Here is a 26,859-nt window from a genome sequence, read left to right as displayed (position 1 = left end):
CAGAAAGAGGGAGAATGCTATGTTGGGATCCACACTCAGTTCCCACAGTTCTCTCTCTGGGTGTAGACGACTCTCTTTATCACTGAACAATTGGAACTGGTTTGAATCCTCTCATTGTTGAAGAGAGCCATGGCCAATCAGAATTGATCATCATATAATCTTGTGGTTGCCATGTACAATGATCTCCTGGTTCTGGTCCTTTCACTTAGCATCAGTTCATATACATCTCTCCAGGCCTTTCTGAAATCATCCTGCTGGTTGAAAAACAGATTTTCTTACCTATATTTCATTGCCAAACTTAGCTGAACTACAGCAATATTATTAAGCAGAATAATTTTCCCAAAGCATTGGTCGGAACTGTATTTGGGTTCTAAAATCAGAGGAAGCCAAACTTTCCTCAGCTTATTTTGATATCGCCTGCTTACCCCTTGCCCTTTCCTTCCCAGAAATCTCTCCCGTAAGACAATTTTAAGAGAGTAATAAAAAAGTCAGTAAACACAATTAACAAAATTTAGCAGTGTTGCACATCTGGAAGCTTCCAGGTGAGATCTCTCAAAACTCTTCTTTGAAATCAAACTTGGTCCACCTAGATTCAAAATCTGATAAATTTCTCACATAACATAACATAAAATGCATGTTTATATCAATAATATTGGCTCATATTTATTTAGTTTTAATGATACATGCCCATTTGCTACTAAATTAACCAAGCAGAGAAGGGAAATTGCTGATTGCTATGGGGGGGGGGGGGGGGGAATCTGAACTGATAGATGTAGACCTAATCTTGTCACTAAGAGTTCTCCACTTAATTTTTCCCTGCCTCAGTTGCCTCATTTATCCAAAAGCAAAAAAAAAAACCCCAAACCTAATGCGTCTTTCTCAGTGTTTTTGTGAGCTCCAACCCCCAAAATGATCAATTGACATCAATTGAATATCAATTGAAAAATCTTGATGGCATGTGAATGTAAATTATTATTGGTGCTCCCCCTTCATGGATTATTATTAGGACCAGTTTTAAATTCGAAGGGTGAAATAGGGGCCACATACACTTTTCAGTGACATTGTGTGGAATTCCCCATAAGGTTGTTTCAGGTGTGTTGCGATTTTGTTAAAATAGAAAATCATCTTTTTTAGAAAATTTGAAAAAAACCCCAATAACGTTCACAGTATAGAATTGATCACTTATGTAGCTGTGTGTGAATGTGTCGCCCCAGAGTGTCACAAAGGACTGCTTGCTCCCTGGTGGAGGCTTTTTTTGGCTAGTGTGTACTTTCAATGTTTTGACCAAGTAGCTACTAAGCAAAAAAGAAAAAAAGAAAAAAACCCGAGCCATCAGAAGAGACTCTGGTTTTCCGTAAATGATCTTTTGAGCTGGCTTTTTTTTTTAACTCGGTTTTTTTGTTTTTGTTTTTTACATTGCTTAGTTTTCCTTAGGGTTAACTTGTTAGCGGAAAGAGGCTCGGCTCTGCACCCGGGACGACGATCCGCGGGCTGGGGCAGAGGAAGCAGGCCGGCACTAGGACCCAGGGGGATCCTCGGAGCGGATCTTAGGGCCAGATTGCAAATTCGCCGTGACTCAGTCTGGTCGGCTCCGTGCACACAGCAACAGCGGCCGCGGCAGCAGCAGCAGCAGCAACACCAGCGCCAGAAGCAGCAGCTAAAGCAGCAGCGGCGGCAGCAGCAGACCTCGGCGGCCCTGCTGCTGGCAACTGTTAGGCACGCTCTCCCGTTCCGAAGGCTCCAGACCCTGCAGCCCAGGCAGGTCCCGGGTGAGGGGGGGGGTGCTGCGGGGCGGCGAGCGGGGGGGGGGGGGGGGGGGGGGGCGGGGGGGGGGGGGGGGGGGGGGGGGGGGGGGGGGGGGCGGCCCCGGGGCGGGCAGCTCTGGGGCCTGTGCACGGAGAGTTAATATTGGCTCCGTCTCTTCCTGTGTCTGGCTTTATTTGCAGCAAACCAAGATGGAGTATGAGTGGAAACCCGACGAGCAAGGGCTTCAGCAAATCCTGCAGCTGCTCAAAGAGTCCCAGTCCCCGGACACCTCCACCCAGAGAACCGTGCAACAAGTATCCTTTCCCCGGGCCTCGCCGCCGCCGCTCCTCGCCGCGGGGTCCCCCGCGCTCCCCGGCCCGCTCGGCTCCGCTCCCCTCCCCCCTCCGCTCCGCGCGGCGGCGGCCGCGGTGGGGCTGGCCGGGGCTCGCCTCGCGGCGTCCCTCCTGGGGCCCGGGCCCCCCAAGAGAGGCCGTTAAGGGAGCGGCGAGCGGCGCCTGCAGCCCCCTCCCCTTGGGCTTTCCTCCCTCCCGCTGCCTGCAGCCTCCCCGGGCTTGGCGCGCGGGGAGAGGCGTGCCACGAGCTCTCGGGCTCGCGGAGGGGCGCCGGCTTCCGGCCGGAGCGGGCGGCGGCCTCGGGCCGCGTGTGCGCGGGACCTCGCCGCCTCCGGTTTCCAGGCGGATCGCGGGCAAGCTAGAGTCCCCGCGGGGGACGGGCGGCCTCCTGGTTGGCGGCCGGGGCCTACACAATGAGCCTCGCTTTGGTGGCCGGGCTGGGGGCGGGGGCCGGGGAGGACGGAGGCGCGGGGCCGCCCTCCGGCCCGCCATGGAGGAGGTGGAGGAGCCTCGCGCGGGGCCCTGTTCGGCCTGGCCCGGCCCGGGCGCGGGGTCCGATTTGTGCTCGCGGCCCGCCAGGCCTGGGGACAGGAGGGGGGCTCGGCCGGGCCTCACCCCACCCCGTGGCGGGGCAGCGTAACACCTGTTGCCTCCCGGCTCCAAGCTGGGGTTTTCTTTTTAAAGCCTTGGCTCCCGCAAGACTGGCGACCCCGGGCGTGGGGGTGGGGGCGGAGGAGGGAGTGAGCGCCTCAGTTTCGGGGGGGCTGGAGACGGGCTCCAGGGAGGAAGAGGAAGCAAACCCTCAGTCATATCCCAAACTGGGGAGAAAGGAGCATTCTCACTGCTCTTTACCCGTTTCCCCCAGACACAGGCATCTCCCCCCCCCCAAAAAAAAAAAAAACAACCCAAGAAGGAGAATACGATTCTCTTGTCGCTGACTTTGGTCCAAAACCCAAGGCGGGTTTTGGGCTTGCTTTTTGTTTTTTGGTTGCTGTTTTAAAAATCTCTGCTTCAATTAGTTGTCCATTTGCTGAACTAAAATCTCAAATCCATAATGAAATAATAGATTTTTTTTTTGAGCTGACAACGTGGAGTTGCCTTGACTTAAAAGCATCTCAAGAGAATAAAATTTATAGACTGTTGGAGTCTTTAAATTTATAATGCTTTAATAGAAATGACTTAAATGAAGGAAGTTAAGTCAGCTTTTATTCCTTGATCTGTGGAAGTGCATATAATTAGTTGATATTTAATAGAATGGCATAAATGAGGGAAGTTGCAGTCAGATTTTATTTCTTGATGTGTGGGAAGCGTGTATATAGTTAGATATTTTCTGGCTAGAGCTTATGAATAGTCAATTAACTAAACTGTTGGGAAATACACTTTACATGTTTTTTAGAGAAAATGATAGTTATTCAAAAGTGTTCATTTAAAGATTTTTTTAAAAATTGCTACGACATAAAGGTGACTTCTGGAAAACTGTAAATAGCAAGAAGAGTATTTATTTGATCTCTAGCCAGTTTGAATTTTCAGTTTTGCTGAGTTCCATGGTTGTGGCATACCACTCTCTTATGATGTCATAACTAACAGCCTCTTGGTGTTGTGAAAAGTCACATTATAAAAACGATTATAGATTGCTAGTGAAGTCTTCAAATTACTACCTAGATTGTGTTAATGAATCATTGAGAATATCATGTAGTCTGTCCTAAGGTAAAAATCAGTTATATAACATGCGACCTCCAAATAAGGAAAACTAACTTAGGGTTTTGCTTTTCTGTTTGATCAAATGATATTTTATAATTTTTTTGGAAATTGGATTACTCGTTAGTAAGGTCAAAATGCTTGAAACTTGTTAAAACTTTTTTCAGATTATCTAGATATGAAATTTGCATGATGGGACTTTTCTAACAACAAAATGAATTCAGGCCATTACCCCTAGAGGTGAGAATTTATTTCAAAGTGATGACAATGCTTTGCCATTTTTACTTCATTTTTTAAGAAAGAGTACTACCATTCAGCTTTTAATTATTTAAAAGTAACAGATTTTTTTAAAAAAAGAGAAATTTCAGTAGTATGGAATTTTTATATTGTTACTACCATTCAGCTTTTAATTATTTAAAAGTAACAGATTTTTTTTTTTTTAAAAGAGAAATTTCAGTAGTATGGAATTATTATATTGTAATAAAATTTTCTTATGAATAAAATGTTACATGGCAAATAAAAATCTTTAGGTGTTCCAAGTTTACTTTTATTCTGTTACAACCATTACTGAATTCCCTCTAAAATGAATCTGTCAGTTGTTAAAGAATCTTTAGTTTGCCTTTCAGTCTGTTGGGGATAGAAAAAATTTGCACGTTTTTGGGTTTTTTTTTTAACTGTCTTAAATGTTGCTTTCATGCTTATTAATTTTTATGTGATCCATTGAGCACTGAGAAGGCTTTATTTAATAAACAGCAAATATTCTTATAACTATAATTTATCAGATTTAATCAGAAATGAGAGTAAAGCATCAACATGTTCTGGCTGATACTTTTGCATTTGTAGTGTCATTTTTTAAATGAAATTCAGTTGCTGAGTAAATGAGCAGTTTGAGAATCAGGGAGCATGGAAAATTTAGTAGAACATTATGTCACTGCTACCCATACTTATCAGTAAGATACTTGCAAATATGAATCAATGTGATAAATCTTTGAGGGTAGGGTTGTAGAACTGTTGTAGTTGAATTGTCATTGATTGGTTACCATGAATTGTGAATATTTTTTGCTTTGGAAAGGGAAAAATTAATTATCTAACAGGATTGAGTGATTAAGAATCAAGCTATGCAAGACTACTAAAGATTTATGGATAAATGTGCACAATTAAAAACACATTACACTGCTTTTACAATCTTGAGTTCCAAGTTATTTTGGTGACCTTTTTCTTAAGCTACTTATTAAGGGCTAAACAGTTGAATCAACTGTAAGCGGTAATGTCAGGTTTAATAATCTTAGAAATCTTAGTCCTGATGAAAACAAAAAGATAAAAACATTGAATGCTTAAATTTTTTTTTGCATAACAGTTATTCTCTTAGGTTATCTTGAAAAATTTCCTTAACTACACTTTGTTCTAGAAACTGGAACAACTCAACCAATACCCTGATTTTAACAACTACCTGATTTTTGTTCTTACAAAATTAAAATCTGAAGGTTGGTAGAAATAATTTTTCTTTGAGAATATAGATTGTCATTAGGAAGGTTTTTGGGGGGGAAGGGCAGAGAGTTTTGTTGGGTTTTTCTTTTTTGTTTTTGCTTTACAAGTATGAAAAGGATAAAGTTTAAAAAGCCTTGTGGGAGGTCGGTTCCCCCTTCCCTGTTTCTCTTCCAGCTAGTAAAAAATAAATGATTTCGAATTTGAACTCAGTTCTTCCTGACTTCTGGGTCCATGTTCTAGCTACTGTGCCATCTAGCTGCCCCAGAAAAATTTCTTTTTATCTTAAGCTTTCCAGGAAGTTCTCTCAATATTTCATAAAGGTTTTCTTGTTTGGTGATTGGGATAATAATTCATAGATTTTTACATTTGAGAAATGTATTGTCAATTCCATTCCATTTTTAGAATATCCTAATCCTTAATCCTAAATGTAGTAGGCTTTGGGTGTGTGTGGGAAGTGTTTTACATTTATTTTAAGGATTTTAGAACATGTAAGCATTGAGGTAATATTGTCAGAAGTAGTAAACAGCAAAGGTTTTATATAAAATAATTTCTTTACTAATTTGTCATTTGGTACTTTAAAAAATCAATGCCTTCATCTAAGATAGTCTTTACTACAATTAATAGAAATATTGGATCTTGTCTCTTGCTAAAATTATTTAAAAATCCTCAAATGTAATAAAAAGTCATGCTGATTTGTACTTTTATAGTTAACACACAACATGGTACTTTTTCCTGAGTTTAACATCAACAAATGTTAAGATAATCTTTAAAGTGTTTAACTTAACTTTTGGGAAGAAATAAATAGGAGATCCTGGACAAATCACTTGGACTCTGATTTGACTCTTTTTCCTCAACTGTAAAATTGGGATCATAAAAGCACCTATCTCACAGGATTTGTTGTGATGAAATAGATTTGAATAGGGCTTAGCCTGGACTACTTATTCCCTTCTTCAATGCCACATGCCATTTGTAAAGGAAATATCTTCAGTAGTTGATATCAGTTTTGATATTTGCTGAACTAACAGGTATATATGAGATGTAATCAAAGCCAGTTCACCTGTCTTCTAAATTTTTGAGGTTTTATAGTCTTTTTTGGAATGTAACAATATTTGAGGACTTCTGGTTAAACAATTAATTAATTCCTATTGTGGAAAAATGATACATTTGGTTTAATTTGTTTATAGGCTTAACTTTATTGATTCTATGGTAAAAGCATGCAATGTGTCATTTTCCCACAATATGAGTCCGTTTTGTAATAATTACCTTCTATTCAAATACTTTGTAATTTTTAGTGTTTTCATATGCCTCATATCAGTTAAATTTTTACAACTAGTCTTATCAAAAAGGTAGGATAGTGGTAATTTATCATTCCCCATTTATAGCTAAGCAAATTGAGACATAGGTTTAATATAGATCTATGTTAATATTGACATACAGATTTCCAGCTGTAGATTCAAACATCTACATCAATACAGCAGTATTTTCTAATTCCTTCATTTTTTAGTTGCATGAAATAATTTTTGGCCAAGGTCATACAAATACTAAATAACAGAATCGAGGATTTCTACTCAGTTTGACCCCAAAATTCTGTATTATTTCCATTGCACATGGTTTCTCAACATGTCCATTTTACAATTGAAGTGTTAACATCTCAAAGCAAAGTGCTATGGATGTTAAAATTAATTATATAGCATTAATATTATTGCCATGTTCAGCCACTTTTAAATTCATCTTTAATTTAGTGAACATTGATCATCAATTCTGACTTCTTAAATTGAAAATAGTGATCCTCATTTCATTCCATTCATATCTATTGATATTTTGTACAAGGACTAGCCAAAAAAATCATACTCTTCAGAAACTTGTACAGGCTTGTTTAGTTTGATTTATTAAGTAGTTGAAGCTATTTTCCCCATTAATATTTATCTTAGTATGTTTTATCTCCTTGTGAATTTTTATCTCCTAGCCTTCACAAAAACATAAATTTAAGGTAAGATTGCTGAAACTGCTAAAAGGCTAACCTAAAAATCTAAAAAGGAGTTGTCACCTAAAGAAGTGAAACATTTTGTGCTTAGAAACTTGAGATTAGTTTCATGGTTGCTTTAGAAAGTCTTAGGAAGCAGAGAAGATAGAAAATTGTATATCCATCAAATTTGTATGTCATGGTTGAGGTTAAAAAGACCTTAAATAATTACCTTAAGGAATTGCATTGATGGATGCTGTTTTCCCATAAGGGAATGAATATCCCAGAAGAATAATTCAGAAATATTTTGATTGCTGTTTACCTCTCCGCATTTATCTTTCCTTTTAAAGAATCACTTGAGTCCTAATTGAACCAAGCATTTAAGACTGGATTATAATGAACCTGAAATTTTATTTCCTATTTCCTTACTAGGATATGTGTAGCATTTACTTTTATGTGCTGTTTTAATTCCAAGAGTCTTAATTACTGTTAATAGTGTTGATGTATGAATAATATTCATGGCTGACCTAAACAACAGAGTAGGTATATGCTGCTTTGGAATTTTGAATCATTAGTCTTAATGCAGCCAAAGAAAAGTTATCATCATTAAAAGTTCTGGCCACCCAGTGTAACTACTTAGAAAATTTGTTTCACATTTCAGTCTTAATGCTTTAACTTTTATAAACATAAAAAAACGTTTTGCAAATTTGAAGTTAATATGTATTTTGTTTTACCTTTTTGATTTTTTTTTCCCCTGAGGGTGAGCTTATAGCTTGTTAAATTTTTGGTCTCATCGATAAGCATTTTGTAAAGGAAAATCTTGATTAATTTTCAACTATAAACACTAGTATTTAGTTGAATTAATAAGTATATAACAAGCTTTATGAGACGAGTTCTGTAGAATTAAGCATTTTTTAAAATGTTGATGCTTTAAGTTAAAAAAAAAGCTGCTAGCTCTTTTTGTGTCATCAAATACTTCCCTGCAATATGTCGATCCTCTCTTGGAGTTAACGGATTTAGCTGCAGCTACTTTTGATAGTTTATCCAGTGTTCTATATGTATTGTCCCTCATGGTTTTGTTTTGTTTTTTAAACTGAGGAGGAATGTATTTCACCATCAGTTCATAGGTCAGTGAGCAGGATTGATCAGAGTTTAAATACATTTTAGGGGGAGGAGGGAAGGATTAAGAGCCAATTGTCATTAAAAATCATGGTGGGTGACAGTTCATATAATGGTTTATCATACAAATGTTAATTTCCTTTTATCAACAAAATTTGTTTCTTTTCTCATCTACCAAAATACTGCTGCTAGCTTTTTCTTTTTTCTTTTTTCCTGAGGTAACTGGGGTTAAGTGACTTGCCAGGGTTACATAACTAGTAAGTGTCAAGTGTCTGAGGCCAGATTTGAACTTGGGTCCTCCTGACTTCAGGTGCTCTATCTACTATACCAACTAGCTGCCCCTTGCTTCTAACTCTCAAGATTCATTGACAATGTTTTTGCATAGTCTTGGTCATAATGTAAGACCTTACATTAATGCGCTGTGATCCTTTTCTCCCACTTAAATCAATTCTAAAAACATTAAAATTCTTGTAATGTTTTGATGTATAAACTCCCTAAAAATACTTAAAAGCTCAAAGTAGTGTTGATTTTTATTGCAGATGAACCCACAAGGTCTTTGAGTGGTCTCATTCTGAAGAATAATGTGAAAGCACACTTTCACAACTTTCCAAATGGAGTAACAGATTTTATTAAGAGTGAATGTCTGAATAATATTGGTGACTCCTCCCCTCTAATCAGAGCCACTGTGGGTGAGTTATAATACAAAATATATTTTATCTGTCTTGTTCAGTTTTTGAGATTGGTCATTTGCTGTCCCTAAAAGATTTATAATAGGAAAATATTTTGTTACATTGTTTCTAACCACTTTAGTAAATGTTACTGTTATATCCATTTTCCATCAAGAAAGCTAGGTAATCTTAATAATTTGTTTTCAGTTCATGCAGCTATGTTCATGATATCACTTACCCTAAGGGGAAAGTGCAGGATATGGGATGGGGGAAGGCTTTTGATAGGGTTGAAAAGGTGGAAAAGAATATGAGGGGAAATTCTGAATTGGGTGCCTTTTCAACATTTTTAGGTATCCTTGGTTCCAGAAGACCTTTTAAGAAATTTTAGTATTAAACATTTTGGGGATGGGAGGTATGGTACTATTCTCTTATTAATGATTATTGAATTTCTTTCATTATAAGTTAAAGGTGAGTGGTGCATTTTAAGGACATGGATTATTTTATAGTGGTTAAAATAATTATGCAGAAGTTTTACTTTAAAATGTTAAATTTGGAACTAAATCATAAGAGAATATGTAGTTTTTATTCCTTATTGACCATTTAAATGCAATAAATTGGCCAAATAACACTATGGCCAGTTGCAATTTTGGATACAATCTAGTCAGATCATATGCCATAAAAGGAGGTGGGATGGATTGGGTTTTTTGATTTTTGTTTTTAAAAAGAAATCCTCATTTCCCTGTTTGAATTGTGCACAGTTTGTTACTAAAGAGGAGGGCATCCTAATATTATAATATATTATATTTTTAGAATATATAATAATATATATAATATATTATAATTTTAGAATCTTTATTTCCAAGACACTCTTGGAATCGGGCTGAGGTTTTCACATGATTAGGTCAGTATTCCTGCTTTTGACCTGGATTATTTTGTACAGTTGAGTATTGGGGGAAGAAAATATGAAGATCATTTTGATTTTCTAAATAAATGTTAGCCTACTGGCTGCATAACAGGTTCAAGTTCAAAAAAAACTCGTGTTACAAAATTTAAGCAAAACTCTTTTCTACAAGTCTTCAAGAGATATTTCTTGAGTATCTGTAAAGTTACTGCAGAGTTTTGGAAAATAAAGTTGAAAGTCACGAGACTTGGACATCATCAGTCATGAGAGAACATACTCAATAAAGTAGAGATTGACTTTGACTTTTCTGAAGACACTGAGGCTAGACTTAGAAATATGTATTCCTGCTAAATCTTTTAATAGAACTTTTATACAATATTCTCAAAGAGGTTAATGGCCATAATAGCATAATATCTGGCCAGTGGGTTTTATTATTAATTTTTTGTCACTTTATTCAAGAAGTTTGCCAAATTTTCATGTGTCTAGAAAATTTATTTCTTGCTAAGCAGGTAATTAACCTAGGTAGTGATAAGTACACAATGGAAAAAGAGTTAGAGAACAATATGTCTCTGGCATATTGGCTTTGTGATTCAGAACAAGTAAAATAACCTGTCAGTATCCAAGGCAGTTCTCCACATTGCAGACCTACACTAGTAAAGGCAATTTCTTTACTGAGAATGTGCTAGACCAGGGTTTCTTAAACTTTTTTTATTTATGACCCCTTTTCAACTGAGAAATTTTCACATGACCCCAGGCATATAGGTATATAAAACAGGTATACAAGTTAAACATTTACTGATTTTTTTGTGATACCCTCTATCCACCCCCTACTCCCCACCCCATTAAGAGACTCTGAAATTGAGAACCACAGTTTAAGAAGCTGGGCCTTAGACCAAATTAAATGATAGTTCCAATCTAAGTGTCAAACACCTTGTGAGACATTGGGAGGGGAAAAAAAATTCCTGTCCTAAAGGGGCGTATATTCTATTGGGGGGGGGATTTGTATACTGATAAGCCTACATTTACCTTAAATACAAAAGCTATATATAGACATTTGGGAGGGGAGGACTAACATGGGGGCTCCTTGTATTAAATGACATTAAGTTTTGAAGGAACCTATGGAGGTCTAGGGGAAGAAGACAGCTGATAAATAGGGATGTTATGTCAAATAAGCCAGTTTGTCTGAAATGTAAAGTGCAATTCAATATGGAATTATAAAATGAATTCTGTATGGAAATATAAATCGAATCTGGATTATAAAAGATCTTGACCAACAAGTTTTTTGTTTTATTTCGGGGGGGTGGGGGTGGGGAGAGGAGGGGGAATCATTGGAACTTCTTAAGTTGAGTATTAACATGAGTCATTCTTGTGCTTTAAGCATATAAATTTAGCACCTGGGAGTTTATTTGTAACCTTCTGGGGAAGAAAACCTATTAGATTGGGAGAGAAAGAAATTTAGAGGGAATAATTTGAGGAGATGGGAAGAAAGTATGAGAAAGATTTAGACTGAAAGCAAGAAATTCCTTTAGAAGAAAAAAGAGATATGTTAGAAGTAGACTCAACAAGATTTGTTAATAGAATGTGAAGAGTAAGGGAGAAGCTAGAGTTCAAGTTGGATATAACTGATTTTGAAATGTCTATGACAAATAGCTTTTGTAAATCTTAAGGCAGTTGTTGATAGAGAACTGGTGCTTGGGAGAGAGGACTGTATATATAGACCCAGGAAGTCATTTGCATAGAGATAATAGTTGATTTCATGATGAAATCACCACAAGAGTATTTAGAGAGTTAAGAAATAAGGGCCCAGATAAAGCTATAGGGTGCAGAGTATGAATTATGATCCAGCAACTCTGAAAAAGGTGGGGCTGGGGATAGACAAATGGTTTAACTAGGAAAAGGCAGTGTTTCAGAAACACAGGAAAGAATGCATCAAATGTTGCATAGAAGTCAAGAAAGATGAAGATGGAGAAATATCATACAGATTTAGTGATTTAGAAATCATTAGTATCCTTGGAGAGAGCTGCATTTGAGTGATAAATGTAGAAGCCAGATTGTTAGGAATGAGTGAAGGGGAAAGTACAGGCATTGAGTGTATAGTGAGCTTTTTATAGAAATTTGGCCATTAAAGGGAAGAAAGATTAGCTTGAGGGAGAGGTTAGGTTAAGTGAATTTTTTTTTTTTTTTTTTTTAAGATTGGGAGTTTATTCATAGCCTTCTGGGGGAAAATACTATTAGATTGGGAGAAAGAGAAATTTAGAGGGAATAATCTGAGGAGATGAGATTGGGGTATGTCTAGGTAGTATTGAAAAGTAGACTAGGGCAAAATTGTAAGAAATTGTGGGTGGCAGCTGGGGGTTTTGAGGTATAAAAGAGGGGGAAAGAGGGAACTTGGTGTGCTTAATAATGAAGGACCTCAATTTTCTCAGTAAAGTGTGAGAAGTCTTCTGTTGGGAAAGAGGAAGCAGTGTAATAGACTTCAGGAATGAAAAAATTTGCAGCAACCCATAAAAATAGCAGCTAGTATTTTAAAAGTGCTTTAAAAATTGAATGTCATTTTAGAATGCTAGACCTGGAGTCAGTTTCTTCATCTGTAAAAATGGGAATAATAGTGACTGCTTTCCAGGATTATTGTGAGAATCAAATGAGATATTTGTAAAGCATTTTGCACAGTATTTGATACACAGTGGAAATTACATAAATGTTGTTAATTTATTAAATATTAAGGGAAGATAGAGGTTAAATAATTTGCCCAGGCCCACACAGCTAGCCAAGTGTCTGATCTCAGATTTGAACTCTACCCACTATGCCAGCCAGCAGCTAATGACTACAGTCATTCCAAGACCAGTCAGCCCAAAGCCCTCAAGAGGGTTATAGAGACACCATGAAGTCACAAAGGATGAGCGAATGAATGGGAGGCATTGATTATAGTTTTCTAATAATTTTTTTTTTTTTTGCTTTTTAAGATAGGGGAAGTACTGAACAGGTTTGTATTTAGTAGCTAAGGAGTCCATAGATAGGAAGATATGAGAGAGTGAGGGTGATAGGGTGATTTTTAAAGAAAAAATAAGATGGAAAGAACCACCGTGCAAGAAGAGTAGTTTTTCTTCATTTATTCATATGAGATAGGTCAAAAAGGACCTAGAGTGGGGGAAGAGGAGTGAGAACTAAAAATGGTTTCTACATTTTAAAAATAAAGTTTTATTGTTTTTTAAAATGTAAAAACCATTCTTGGACTGTAGATAACTGAATTTCTGATCTTAGATAATGGAAAAGGGCCTTTCCAAATTAAATAGCTTCTTTTTGAGGGGAGGTGGGGGAAAGGTATACTCCAGATGATCATTTTTGTATTCTCCTTAATATATATTAGGAGGCAGTTAGCTGGCTCAATTGATACATCACTCGGCCTAGATTCAAGAGGACTTGAGTTCAAATTTGGCTTCAAACACTTACTAGCTGTATGACCGTGGACAAGACACTTTACTTCTGTAGAACAAAATTCCTTGCCAAGAAAGCCCAAGGGACAGTATCAGCATGCCGTGTAGTCCACAGGGTCTCAAGTAATTAAACACCACTCAACAACTACTATATTATATTATCACTAGAAGAAGGGTAGTGGTAGTCTCCATTGATTTTTGTTAGGGTTTGTTTAGGGTTTGTAAAGGGTGAAAAACCCTTGTTATTCAGAACTACCCTGTGAAGTAGGACCTTATTGTTACTTCTAAAGATGAGAAGACAGCCTCATAAAGGTTGAATAAAGTGCTTAATGTCATGTAGTTAGTTATGAGTGTGAAACAGGTTCTCAGTTTGGAACTCCTAGTGCTTAATCTATATCCACTACTCCAGGGGCAATCCTTCACATGAGACCCATTGGGCAGTCACGTTTCGGGAGCAGGTGTGGCAGAATGCAGAGAGAAACTTGAAGGTCAGAAAGACCTGGTTTCAAGTCTAGCCTCTGAGGTCCTGGCTTTGGGACCTTGTACAAGTCACATAACTTTTCTCAGTGCTCTAGGCTTATCTGAAATTAAATTACAGAGAAGGTGCCAACCTATATTATAAAGGGAGTGGCCTTTCTCAAGGAAACCAGAGGCAGTTCTTCCATTTGTGAGGCTTACACATGCTTTCATAATAGTAATACAACTCTTCCTTATACATGCATCATTATGTTATTTCCTACTATCTCTATTTTTCCTAGTAAGAAAAAAAACTCATGAAGATATAGTGCAAGCCCTTACTCTCTCCCTCTCTCTTCTCCCCTATAATGGTAATTATTTAATTTATATAGTGCTATATAGTTACAAAGCATTTTATGTATGTTATTTCAATTCAGTTAGACTATTCAGTGTAAATAAAATGTGTGTAATCCTCATTTTATACATCAAGAAACTGAAGCTCAGAGATTGTTAGCCTCTTGTCTCTCGTCACACAGTTATTAAATATACTTTGGATCTGAGTCAGTTCTTTTGCTTCAAGTCCAGTGTTCTTGGTTCTTACTATTTACTAAAGAATAGTTTTCTCACATTTAAAGTTAAAAAATCAAAGAAAACAGTAAAATCAGACCTGACAGAATATTTTTTTTAAAAAAATAAAAATTGATAGAGGTGATTCCATAGGTTAATGTTGTTTAAATTTGAGATAGTCTTATTAAGAAGTTTAAGGTCCTAGTTGGCTGTTGTTACATAGTCTTTGTTGTGTATTACAGGTTCATCTATACATCTGCCATATTTGGGAAGGAAGAGACAAATCAAAGATAGTCAGTAGAGCTTGGTGCTCTCTGCTGAAATATTACACTAACATTGGAAAGCTTATTAAATTCTTTTATCTTGATATTATTTTAGAAAAATTTTATGTATAGAGAGTAGACATTCAAAGAGAGAATGTTATGTATTTTAAGAGCTTTTTGACTTCAATTGTCAAGTTTGGAAGATGAAAAATCTTGGACCCCTAAATGTTAATGAGATAGGAAACCATATACTACTTGATTTCACAATGAGAAGTGCCATTCATTACATCATAGATTTAGAGGTAGAGGGGATCTCATGCATATTATAGAAAGATATATAGAAGCACATATAGAAGCTGGGATCTGAACTCAGGTCTTCACATCTTTTAAGTTCTGGCATTCTTGTTGGGGTGATGCCTTTTGTGCAAGGGTCTTTTTGTTTTGTTTTTATTTTTAAAAAATGAGGAATCAAGTAAAAAATGATGATAGAATGTATGTAATGGTTTTATAGATTTATTAAATATTCTAATCCTGTTGTGTTTGGAGGCCCATAGTGAAATAATTGAGCTATTCTGTTCATTTGACTATTTCATTTTCTTATGACATAATGAATACTTAGTACCAAAATTAATCTTTAACTACAGAAGACCGGATCATGATAGGCATTCGGCGATATAAATTTAGTTGATGGCAACTACAGAAGAAGCCAGATCAATTTCTTTTTAGAATTCTGTTTAGGAAGAAAAGACCAATCATAACATTAACAACAACATCAAAGACCCAGTAGAATTTAATGAAAACTATTTTCAGGATATGTAACAAAGGTTTCAACCTTTCATCTTAAATTCTTGGTACTTGGTGCATTTACATTAAAACACAGTAACACTGATGCCCTTGTATTTATATAGCACTTTTATGTTAAAAAGCATTTTTGCTTATGTTATATATTTAATAATAAGCCTGTTAGGCAGCATACTATTAGCCTGATTTTACAGTGGCTGTAACTTGGCCAGGTCATCATAATGAGTAAAATACCAGGGCTGACTCTAAAGTCTAGTTTATATACTTCTTCCTGAATTCAAATCCAGCCTCAGACCTTTCTAGCTCTGGGGAAGTCATTTTACCCTGTTTGCTTCAGTTTCCTCACCTGCCAAATGAGCTGGTAAAGGAAATAGCAAGCTGCTCCAATATCTTTGCCAAGAAAACCTCAAATGGGATCACAAAGAGTTGGATACCACTGCAAATGCATAAACAACAAAAAAAAAAAATTAAAATGAAATCAGTTAGTTTTGCTTGCTTGTTTTTCATATAGAAAATAGTGTGTAAGAGACCAGCTTATTTTGTATGTATTCCTGAATGTTCCTATTAATTCATTTGTTTTTATGGCAAATTACATTTTTATATTTGTTGATGCACTGTATTAAGTGAAAAAGATTAATGACATTCTCCAACTATCCATGGTTAAATATAGTATTGCTGTGTATTAACATGAGAATTAAAGTTGTACTACAGTCACCCCAAGCAGGATAAGTAACTGTTTGGAGCACATTGTGCTTGTTACTTAAGCATTGAAGACAGACTTTGACCCCAGATCTTCTTGATTCAAATACCAGAATACTGTACTTAGAACTTATTATTTAATTGATCAACCATACCTTTTGAAGATTTTGGAGATAAGAAGGCCACTTTTCATTGTTACTAAGTTAATGACATATTCTAGTTGAGCAAAGCAGCTGCTTTGGGGAAATTTCTAAATTCTATTAAAGTATGTTGAGGGCTTGAGGGAATATGATCCACCTCATTATTAAACCAGTTAGAGCAGTGGCGAAAAATAAGCTTGTTAGTGAAATGTGTCCTTTGAAGAAGTTGGTGTTTGCAAATTTCATGTTTTGAAAGTTCTTTGGCTACTAGTCACAGGGGCAATAATACAGTGAAGGGAGCTGGATTTAGAGGGTCTGATCTGGTTTAGTCTTGGGTAAAACACCATCACTTGTTCAGTTCTGTAGTTTGGGTCAAGATGTTTAATTTTTCTGAACTTAGTTGAATTTCTTTCTTATTGATTTGGAATTTTTTTTGAAAAAGGGTATAAAATGTGTTATAGTACACTGTAGCAAACATGAGGATCAATTGAGAGATATTTTTTAAATGTTTATCTGATTGTAATTTCTTAATATTTGGGGAGATGGACATAAGCTTTTTTAAAAGTCTTTTCTCTCTGAAAAAAGGAGTATATTTTGAGAGAAAAGAGTGCTTTGGTAATTCCACTTAGGTAAAGTAGAAACACTGATCAAGCACTGTGGGCACTAGAAGAGGGAAGTCCCCCACTATTTATTGCTTGTTCTGTTGTTGCTATAGGTGTCACAAATGGTGCTTTGGGCTTTTTACTTTATATATAATAACTTGGATTGTTATTGGCAAAATGAAAATATTTCAAGGTGTATACATACACATCAGCAAAACTTCGCTTTTTCCTTTCATTTTCTCCTTTCAAGCATTAATGATACTTTTTAATTTGTCATTTGTATGTAGGATCAGTTTCTGTGTGTGTACATGTGAAAATGTTTGCATATGTTATTTAAAAAAAAAAAAACTATAACTTAATCCTGTCTCTGAGAATTTTCTTTTTCTAAAGAGAAATTCATTTTTTCTTCCCAAGGTATTCTGATTACAACCATTGCCTCCAAGGGAGAATTACAGAACTGGCCTGAGCTCTTGCCAAAGCTCTGTAGCTTGTTGGATTCTGAAGATTATAATACGTGTGAAGTAAGGATGCTTACATCACATTTAGATGTTAGACATTTTAGTTATTAGAGGTCTGTCAGTATGCTACACTTAACTTTATTACCTGTTTATAATCTTTTGAAATTTGTTTTTAAAATATTTCTTCCACTTTAAAACCTGAAGTTAGTTTTTTGACTTCATTTATTATTGACAAACTTTTATGAGAAACATTTTGTTCTACTTAAAATCTTAATCCAGGCTTTTTTACAGTCTGTTGTCTAAAATTGCACAAAATAAAACAAAATTTCCCTTTAGTTTTAATGTTAACTTGTAATTTCTTGAGTTAGGATGAAAAATAGAAAATTTTGCAGAACCCTAAAAGTAACTTTTTTTTTTTAATTTTTTTAATTCTACCTCCATTTTTTTTTAATAGCTTTTTATTGACAGAATATATCCATGGGTAATTTTTCAACATTGACCCTTGCAATCACTTCTGTTCCAACTTTTCCCTTCCTTCCCTTTACCCCTCTCCCCCCCAGATGTCAGGCAGTCTCATACATGTTAAACATGTTAAAGTGTATTTAAAATACAATATATGTGTACATATTCATATAGTTCTCTTGTTGCACAAGAAAAATTTAGATTTACAAAGGTAAAAATAACCTGGGAAGAAAAATGTAAATGCAAGTAATCCATACTCATTTCCCTGTGTTCTTTCACTGGGTGTAGCTGGGTCTGTTCATCACTGATCAATTGGAACTTAATTGAATCTTCTCATTGCCGAGGATAGCCACTTCCATCAGAATTGACATAACAGTAACTTTTAAAACCTACACAAATATATGTCCTCTTCAACACTGTGGCTTTCCCATGGAGTGTCCATATTTCAGACATGGCAAATATTCCAGACAAAAATATTTACATTTCTTCCTTAATAGTTTGATAAAATTTTATGATCTGAAAAAAATATAGAGACATTTTCTTCAAGAGTCTTTTAAAATTTCCTAAGTCAGATTCACCTCGAATTTCCAAGTTATTCCAGGAAGAGATCTTTAAATCAAGTTGTTTCTTTTGTATAGCAGACTCATTTAGTAGAAATAATTTCTTAAGTTTCTGAGTAATTCCTGTGCTTTTGTTGAATGCTTAATGTACATTCGGAAGTGAGTTAAACCTACATTCCGAAGCGAGTTAAGCCTGCATCCTAAAGATATAAAGAAAAATGATATTCCTTATAAAAGAGAGGTTTGAGATTAATCTTCGGGAAGTGTAAATCCATATCTTTAAGATGATTTAAATAACTTACTCAGAACTAAAAATAGGATGTGAGTTCTGGATTTGCATTTATTTTATATAGTGTGTAGAAATTTTTTTTTAATTTCCTGATTGTTGCATTTATAATGGTTGCTGATATGTATTAAAGCAGCCTGAAAGTTGAATTAATTTTCTTTAAGCCTTAATATACTTAATATTACTTGAATGAAATGAGATTTTTTTTCCTCTTTAATTTTACTAACTTATTGAAAAATGCAAATTGAGAAGGTAGATTGTTTTTCATGAAGGCAAACTTTATTTTTACCTTGATAAACTTAAAAATCCACAAATTCTTTCAGATTCCTTCCTTTTAGGTTAATAAAAGAAAAATATTATGATTACACTTGAAGATAAACATTGTTTCAAAATAATAATTTTTAACTACACATGGGTTTCATTTTAAAGTATAATTTTTTAATATTTGAATTTATGTCTTTTTCAGGGAGCATTTGGAGCCCTTCAGAAAATATGTGAAGATTCTGCTGAAATTTTAGATAGTGATGTTTTAGACCGTCCACTTAACATCATGATTCCTAAATTTTTACAGTTCTTCAAGCATAGTAGTCCCAAAATAAGGTATATCTAAATAAATTATTGCTATTTTAAGAAAATGCATTTAATCTTATATAGAATTGATCACTATTGCTTTTTTGAGTGTTTATACCTTTCAGAAAAGTGAATTGTTCCACATAATTGAATTCTCCAAATAATGGAAATTTAACCTTTCAGTGCCAAAATTTTGGAAATTTTTATCCATATTAATGGAAAGTTATCCAAAAAAAAAAAAAATCTTCCTGTCCTTTTATTTTTTTAAAACTCAGGATTTTTAATTTTTTATGTGAGTCTCCCTATTAGGAGGAGAAAAAAACATAAAAATTTCACACATTTGTCATCTTGGCCTCTGTCATCATTTTTTGTACTCAGCACTGTCTCCCAGTATTGTTTAATCCATCCAGTTCTTTCCTGTTCTCTCTAATCCTTCCCTGCTGTTGGAAATTGGGAAGAATCTACTGTGTGTGTGTATACTAATGTAATTGCTGATTGATAAGTAAACATTTAGCTGAAACTCAAATCATACTGAAATGTTTCTTAATCATGTATTTGTGGGGGAAATTTTTTAAAACCAATTAAAAAGGGGGCAGCTAGTTGGTAGTCCTGAAGTGAGGAGAACCAGAATTCAAATCTGGCCTTAGACACTACTTCCTAGCTGTGTGACCCTGGCCAAGTCACTTAACCCCAATTGCCTCAGCAAAAAAAAAATAAAATAAAACAAATCTCTTCTATTTGTATTTGAATTTTTTTGTAAATGATTTTTCATGAAAAGGTGTTTTATCTGTAAATATTTGAAAGTATACTAAGGAGTGAAGGTGAATTTTTTTGAACTATATTGTGCATATATAGATGGAAATATGTCTATAGATAGTGATATAGATATAGTTTCAAGGTATTAAAGATACATATATATGTGTGTATGTATGTGTGTGTTCGCGTGCGCCACAACTACAAACCAGTGTTCTGGGATGTCTTCTCTTAGACTAAGTTCTAATTATAAAGTGTCAGAACATATAAAGCTGGTGTGTAGTGAATAGTTTAACCATTACGTACTCGATTAAAGTCATCTTTATGAACATTAGTCATTATGCTGCACTGTAATACAGTGATGCCCTGAGAGCCTATTAAAATGTTTAGTTCTGGTTTACTTATACACCAAATAGACCAAAAGCCTTGTTGTAGCTATTCATAGTGATTTTTGTCTCCTTTTTTCCTCATTTCTGTTACTTTTGCGAGAAATAATGCTGTGCTGCATTTAATTTGTTGTACATTTAGGAAACAAAATAACCAAGTCTGTTAGTGTGCAAATTAGTGATTAAATCTATGCTTAGCATAAAGGCTTTATAGAATTAAATGAATTAGTGTTCTATATTATTGTGATTGTTTAGAGTGTTCTTCAAAAATTATTTTGAGGATCACAGCTTTTAGCTAAAGATTGAGGTTACCTTTCCAATTAGAAGGCATTCAAGATTGTGCCTTCTAATTTTTTATACTATATAATATAGTGTAATATATATGTAATAATAGAAACACATGCTTATTTTAACTAAATTGCTAACTAATTGACAGTATTTTGAACTGCAAAGTACAAAGACAGTAGATTATGGCAGAGAAAGAAATGTCATTGAAACTGAAACATTGAACTGTTGGAAGTTCATTTTGCCTTACTGGCAAGTGCATGACAGGTCAATTAAATATAGATTGTGTTTCATTATTATATGATAAACTTCTATGCTCTTAGAGATGGGAATAGCTACTCTACAATTTATTATCTTAGCTCTTGGAACATCAGTGCTGGACATCAGACAGACCAGGATGTCAGAAATGACATAAAGCAACAAGTAAATTATTTAAAAAAAAAAAAAACAAAAAACAACATTTATTAAACTTTCAAACAGAAGAAATAGAATTTTTAATTTTGATATAATTCTTTTTAGCTAGAAGTGTGGCTTGGTTGTTTAGCCATACAAGTAAATATTTTTGAAAGGAAAAAAAAATTAACCATTCACTGAATATAATAAATAACAATTCTTAATGGCTTTTTTTTTTTTTTAACAATTATGCACACTATTAAAACTTCCAGGTGTAAATATAGATATGTTTATGGGGCTACTGACAGTAGTAATTAGCAGTTCTTGAATTAGTAATTCATTGTACTTGTTTATGATTTCACTTTACCCCTGTTTTTAATTGCACTTATAAATGTTAAGCTTTCTATAATAAATGCTAATGATTAGCATGCTATTTCTCTCACATCGTGCCTTTTTGAAGGAATAGTACACTATTATCTCTAGACAGTTTAAAAAAGTGGAGTCTTATACCAAAAAACAACATAATAGTAGAATTAGAGCTTGGAGTTCAGACACGGAAGGACATTTTGGACAATTCTTACATTTTTGAAGGACATTTTGGACAATTCTTACATTACTTGAAATTATTAGAAAGAAACTAGAACTTCATAGAAAGAACATGATTAGGCATTGGAATCAGTTAAACTTTCTGGGATTGTTTCCTCATCTGTAAAAGGAAAGGATTGAACTGATTAGATAGTTTCTGAGGTTCTTTAGAGTTCAAAAATTTTGTTATAATCCAGGATTATCAGGAGAACTTTACTTGTTAGTGATTTCTGCTTAACCTTTATGTTCACTGCCATTTGAAAAATAAAGTTGAGAAATGAGCAACAATTTTTGCTTAATGTCCTTTAAGACCTTTAAGTCATGAATCAAAAAATATTTTTTTAAAACCACAAGTTTCTTTATGACTTTAGAGTAGACTATGTATCCAAAATATCTGTCTTTGAGAAGATTGCATGCTAAAATATTGTCAGTTAATGAAATATGAGGAGAATTTCTTAAAATGCAGGTTGGGGCTATATTTATAATTTGTTACTTTTGAAAATCAAAATTATATATGTGATTCTAAACTTGCACATTTTATTTTTAGGTCTCATGCTGTTGCATGTGTCAATCAATTTATCATCAGTAGAACCCAAGCTCTGATGTTACACATTGATTCTTTTATTGAGGTAAGCTCTTTTGTTACTGTTTTTGAAGTATGCATGGTAATAACACTAAATGGATTTAGTATTGCTTCTTTATAATTGCACACAAACCGTAATGATAATTTAGTTCTAAATATTTTTGTGCTTTCTTCACAGCAGCTAAAATCAGAAAAATACAAAGAAAGTAGTTCTTTTAAAAAATTTAATAACTGGTGTTGTATGATCCATTTTTCCATAGCTTAGTAAACTTGTAGCTATTATATTTTGGTAAATTAAATATTGTGAATGAAGTCTCATAATTTTAGAAATATATAATATGGCTAATTAAGAATTTCTCCTTCACATATGTTTAAAATTGCTCATAGAAATTTTAATAATTCTTTCTTATACCCATCTGTATCCCCAATTCCTTGCATGTAAATTATTTTTTAATAGAAACTCTAGGCTCAAAATTAAAGGAATGATAACTTGGTCCAACTTTTCCATTGATGTCAATTTTAAAATTAGCTGTGCATCAGGTAGAAGTGGGATTTAAAGAAAAAAATATAGTGTGAGATCTGTGCTCTATCCCACTGGTGCCTGTGTAAAGGAAGGTCCATGAGAAACTAATTGTAAAATTTCTAGCCTTTCATTGAAGCCTATTATTTACTTGGTACTAAATCCATTTATTTTATTTATCTCAGATAATAGAGAGGAATTTTTTTTTTACTCTGGTTAATATCCACAGAAGTATCCTGACATAACCACCTTGTATTGTTCTAATAATTGACTATTTTAATATTAGAATGTTAAAGCGAGAAAGCAGTTTTTTCTTTAAAATATTAAGCAGGGCAAATGAACATAGGTAAGTAAGCATTTCTTTGGAGTTCCTACCCCATTTCTGGGTTGACATGGAACCTAGAGCATTCAGTTTCTCTGTTGTTCAGTGACCCTATTTGGAGTTTTCTTGGCAAATGTACTGAAGTGGTTTCCCATTTTCTTTAGTTTGTTTTAGTGATGAAGAAACTGAAGCAAATAGGCTTAGGTAACTTGCCTACGGCCACATAGCTAGTTATTGTATGAGACCAAATTTGAATTCAGGAAGAGGGACTCCTGAGTCCAGGCCTGACACTCTGTGCACACTGACGCCACCTAGCTGTCCTTTGTTTCTGTATACTCTCATTTTTGGTGGCTACTGTGGAATAAATAGTATCTATTTGAGATAATTTAGCAGGCCTTGGGGTTTTAGCTTCTACTTTGGAAAACATTTCTTTTTGAAAAATTCAGAAAAATATACTCTAAATGTACTAGTGTCATAAAATTAAGCAGTAAAACTAAGTAAACTGACTTAGAATACAAGCTTTCTTCTGGGTTTTGTAGGAAATTGTTTTTGTTTCCATATTTCCACTGAGCTCCTTTTTTATCTTGAAATCACAATGTCAAGATATTGACATTGTTGTCAGTGCCAGTATCTGGCCTTGTTGTCTTAATTCTCTCTTAAGACCACTCTGAACTTTACAACTTGATTTCGTAAAAGAGGCAAATCAAAATATAATCAACATATCACAGTCAATGAATATAAGAGCATATACATTGAATCTATAAAAATGTCAGTTATTGAAAAATATTAGTTACTGCAAATGAACCCTAATATTGCAGCATTTATGTAGCACTTACTTTGTACCAGGCACTGTGTAAGCACTTAACAGTTATCTCATTTGATCTTCACAACAACCCTGAAAGATAGATGCTATTATCCCACTCTTACTGATGAGCAAACTGGGGCAAACAGGTTAAGAGACTTAATCAGAGGCATATAGCTAATAAGTATCTGAGATCTGATATAAATTTGGGTCTTTCTGACTCCAGGCCTGGTGTTCTTTCTTCTGTACCCCCTAGCTGCCTGCTGCCCCATTAAGGAAAACCAGGTACAGTGACAGCAAGAGTAAGATGGCAAAATTATAAAACTTAGTATATTTACTGTGAGAACAGAACAACATTCATTTTTTAAAATAGACTGCATTTACTGGTGACATTTTACCTAAGAACATAGGAGAGTTATATTTTTAGCACAACTTTTCATTCAAATGGGATGGAGTAAAATGTAAGACTTTTTAAAATTTGTAGTAGTTTTATATACTCTTCTTGACAAAATAATTCTTTAGTTCTCCCTTATTACCATGATAGGTGTAGGTTCAATGCCTCCTTCCCCATTAACTTTGAGCAAAATTATAAAGTGTAGGGGGAAAAAATGATTTTTTACAAGCCTGTTAGACATATACAATCATTCCTATTTTAAGCAAGCTTAGATGCTGTATATAGTTTTTTAAAAATTAGTCTTCATAACTTCTCTGTCCTCTTTGGTGTCTTCCACAGAACTTAAAAGGTAGACTGCTCAGGTAGACTGTGAATGTGCTGCTTTTTGTCTTTTGGGTGCCCCTTTTTACCTCAGGGATAAAACGCAAACTTTTTTATAACTGACTTAAACTGATATTTTCAACATTATTTAATATTATTTCCATCTACAATTCCCTTTTCATGCACCCTGCATTTCCAAGCAAATTAGTTTTCTAGTTGAACTCTTAATTTTGACTTTGTATTTTCTGTTTCAGCTCCATCTTTCAGAATCTTTGTCCTTCAAGGCAGTGTTTACATTCTAATTTTTCTTGGAAAACCTTTCTCAGTTCCCCTATTATTAATTAATCTTTCCCTTTTAAAAAATTATTTTCATAGCATTATATATGTTTTAACCCAATAGACTTTAAACTAGAATCCCAGGGTATTGATTGTACTGTATTTTGCATCAAGTATTTCAGTTAAGTCAAAGTGGTTGGTATCAAGTGCATCCAGGACTCAAAAAAGATTTGAACCATCTAGAACCAACTGAAAACTGGTAGCAGAATAAATTATAAGAAAGGATTCAGAAGTATCACATTTAATGTTTGGCGATTGAAAGCCTGTGATTTTAAGAAGAGTGCCTTTTGATGACTTCCATCAGAAGGAAGATAGATGATAAGGAATAATGGAGGATAAAAATGTCCACATCTTTTAAGAAATTTGGGCCTCAAGGGCCCAAAACTCACTAGTATTTTCTCAAAAATTTTGCTGACAACCACATTCCTTATACCTAAATTGCCTGTTTTTCAAGGCTTGGTCATATGCCCTCTTTTCCATGTAGGTTTCCTTCACTTGTCAGCCTCATTCACTCCAAAATAACCCAACATTAATACATGAATTTTCATACCACCTTTGTTTAAATAGGAACTACTTTACTTTACAACATAATTAAAATACCAACCTATTTGTATTTGGCTTTATTAAATGAGATACCTGCTATTTTTTTTTTTAATGGTTTTTCTTAGTGGGTATCCTTTAACTGATTTAGAAAAATTATATGTCGTAAAAGGTATGCAGAAAAAGTTGCTTCCAAAACAAAACTAAACAGGGTAGGTAAGGAATTTGGCAGAGTTCAACTTGGTATAGTGGAAAGGGAATTGGCTTTAAATCTGGGAAAGCTAGATTCAAGCTCTGCTATAGTGCTGAAACATTAAATTGTGACTATAGTTAGGTCACTTAAATTCTTAGGACTTTAGATAACTTTCTAAAACTCTAAATTGAAGAAAAAATGCAGACCTTAGATAGTGGTAATAGTTTCTCAGGAAAAATGATACTGATGAAAAATCACAAATCTCATCCCTATCCCTGTCTTTAATTGCTATCAGTTATATACTTGCTCACTGTTAGGCTTTTGTAGCCTGTAGGATCTTTGGAAACAAAGAATAATTCATATTTTCTGGAAATTAAGTGCTTTTCTACTGGATCATTATCTGATGGAAATATTCTCATCCATATCCACGAAAATACCCAAATGCTGACTCTAACATTTGTTGTATGCTGTCAAAGTAACTTATTATCTGTGTTAGTTCTGGGTACCACATTTTAGAGAATATGTTGATAAGCTGCCACTTCAGAAAATATGAGACTATGCAACAAAATTGTGGTATATTCTTTAGAAATGCCTCAATGTATCAAGTTTGGTTTTGGAAATAATTCCTATGTAGAAGCTATTGTGTTTTTACATCATTTTCATAACTGTTTTCATTATGTCCATTTAAGAACAGTTCTTACACAATGTTATAATTTTGTTGCAAGAATAAAACTGTGTTAGTTTATGATTTGTGTGGCAAATACCAGCAAATAGTCTTCATTGACTAAAAACATAAGCATTATTAGTTAGTCTTAAGAGATCTTAAGTTTCTTATGAGTTTATTTTATTTTTTTTTTATTTATTTTAAGCTGAGAGTATACTGTATTTCTTGAGTCAAGCTTAATATTTTACATATTATAAAATTTAAAATTAGTCTATTATATTAGTGTATGAAGTTTGTCACATTTGTTAAATTATCCTAGGATTCTGTTTTAGGTAGTGCTTATTTAGGAAAGGGGGGGTGTCTAATAAGAAATGGGGTAGTGCTTTAATGCTGGAAAGAATTTTAGAAATCACAAAGTCCTGAGATCCAGAGAAGTTGTGTTTTGTCCAAGGTCACATAGAACAGGTGGAATTTGAACCCAAATTTGTGATACCACATCTAATACTCTCTCTGCTATACTACTTCCATATTAATCTTACTACTAAAAA

General features: G+C 34.7%; 1 protein-coding gene across 2 annotated transcripts in view; it reads left to right on the top strand.

Annotated features, from left to right (window-relative positions):
• The first annotated feature begins 1,675 nt into the window (after window positions 1–1,675).
• Window positions 1,676–26,859, top strand: part of TNPO1 (transportin 1) — a 73,313-nt gene continuing 48,129 nt past the window's right edge. For both annotated transcript variants that reach the window (XM_031966677.1, XM_031966682.1), the window contains exons 1-7: window positions 1,676–1,758; window positions 1,947–2,060; window positions 5,206–5,281; window positions 8,907–9,056; window positions 17,313–17,419; window positions 19,131–19,264; window positions 22,184–22,265. In XM_031966677.1, coding sequence (XP_031822537.1) covers window positions 1,956–2,060; window positions 5,206–5,281; window positions 8,907–9,056; window positions 17,313–17,419; window positions 19,131–19,264; window positions 22,184–22,265 — 654 coding nt within the window. In that variant the 5' untranslated portion in view covers window positions 1,676–1,758; window positions 1,947–1,955. The remainder of the gene's footprint in view (window positions 1,759–1,946; window positions 2,061–5,205; window positions 5,282–8,906; window positions 9,057–17,312; window positions 17,420–19,130; window positions 19,265–22,183; window positions 22,266–26,859) is intronic.

Source organism: Sarcophilus harrisii, chromosome 1, assembly GCF_902635505.1.
Source record: "Sarcophilus harrisii chromosome 1, mSarHar1.11, whole genome shotgun sequence".
Classification (NCBI taxonomy): Eukaryota; Metazoa; Chordata; class Mammalia; order Dasyuromorphia; family Dasyuridae; genus Sarcophilus; species Sarcophilus harrisii.
This window is presented reverse-complemented; position numbering and strand designations above follow the sequence as displayed.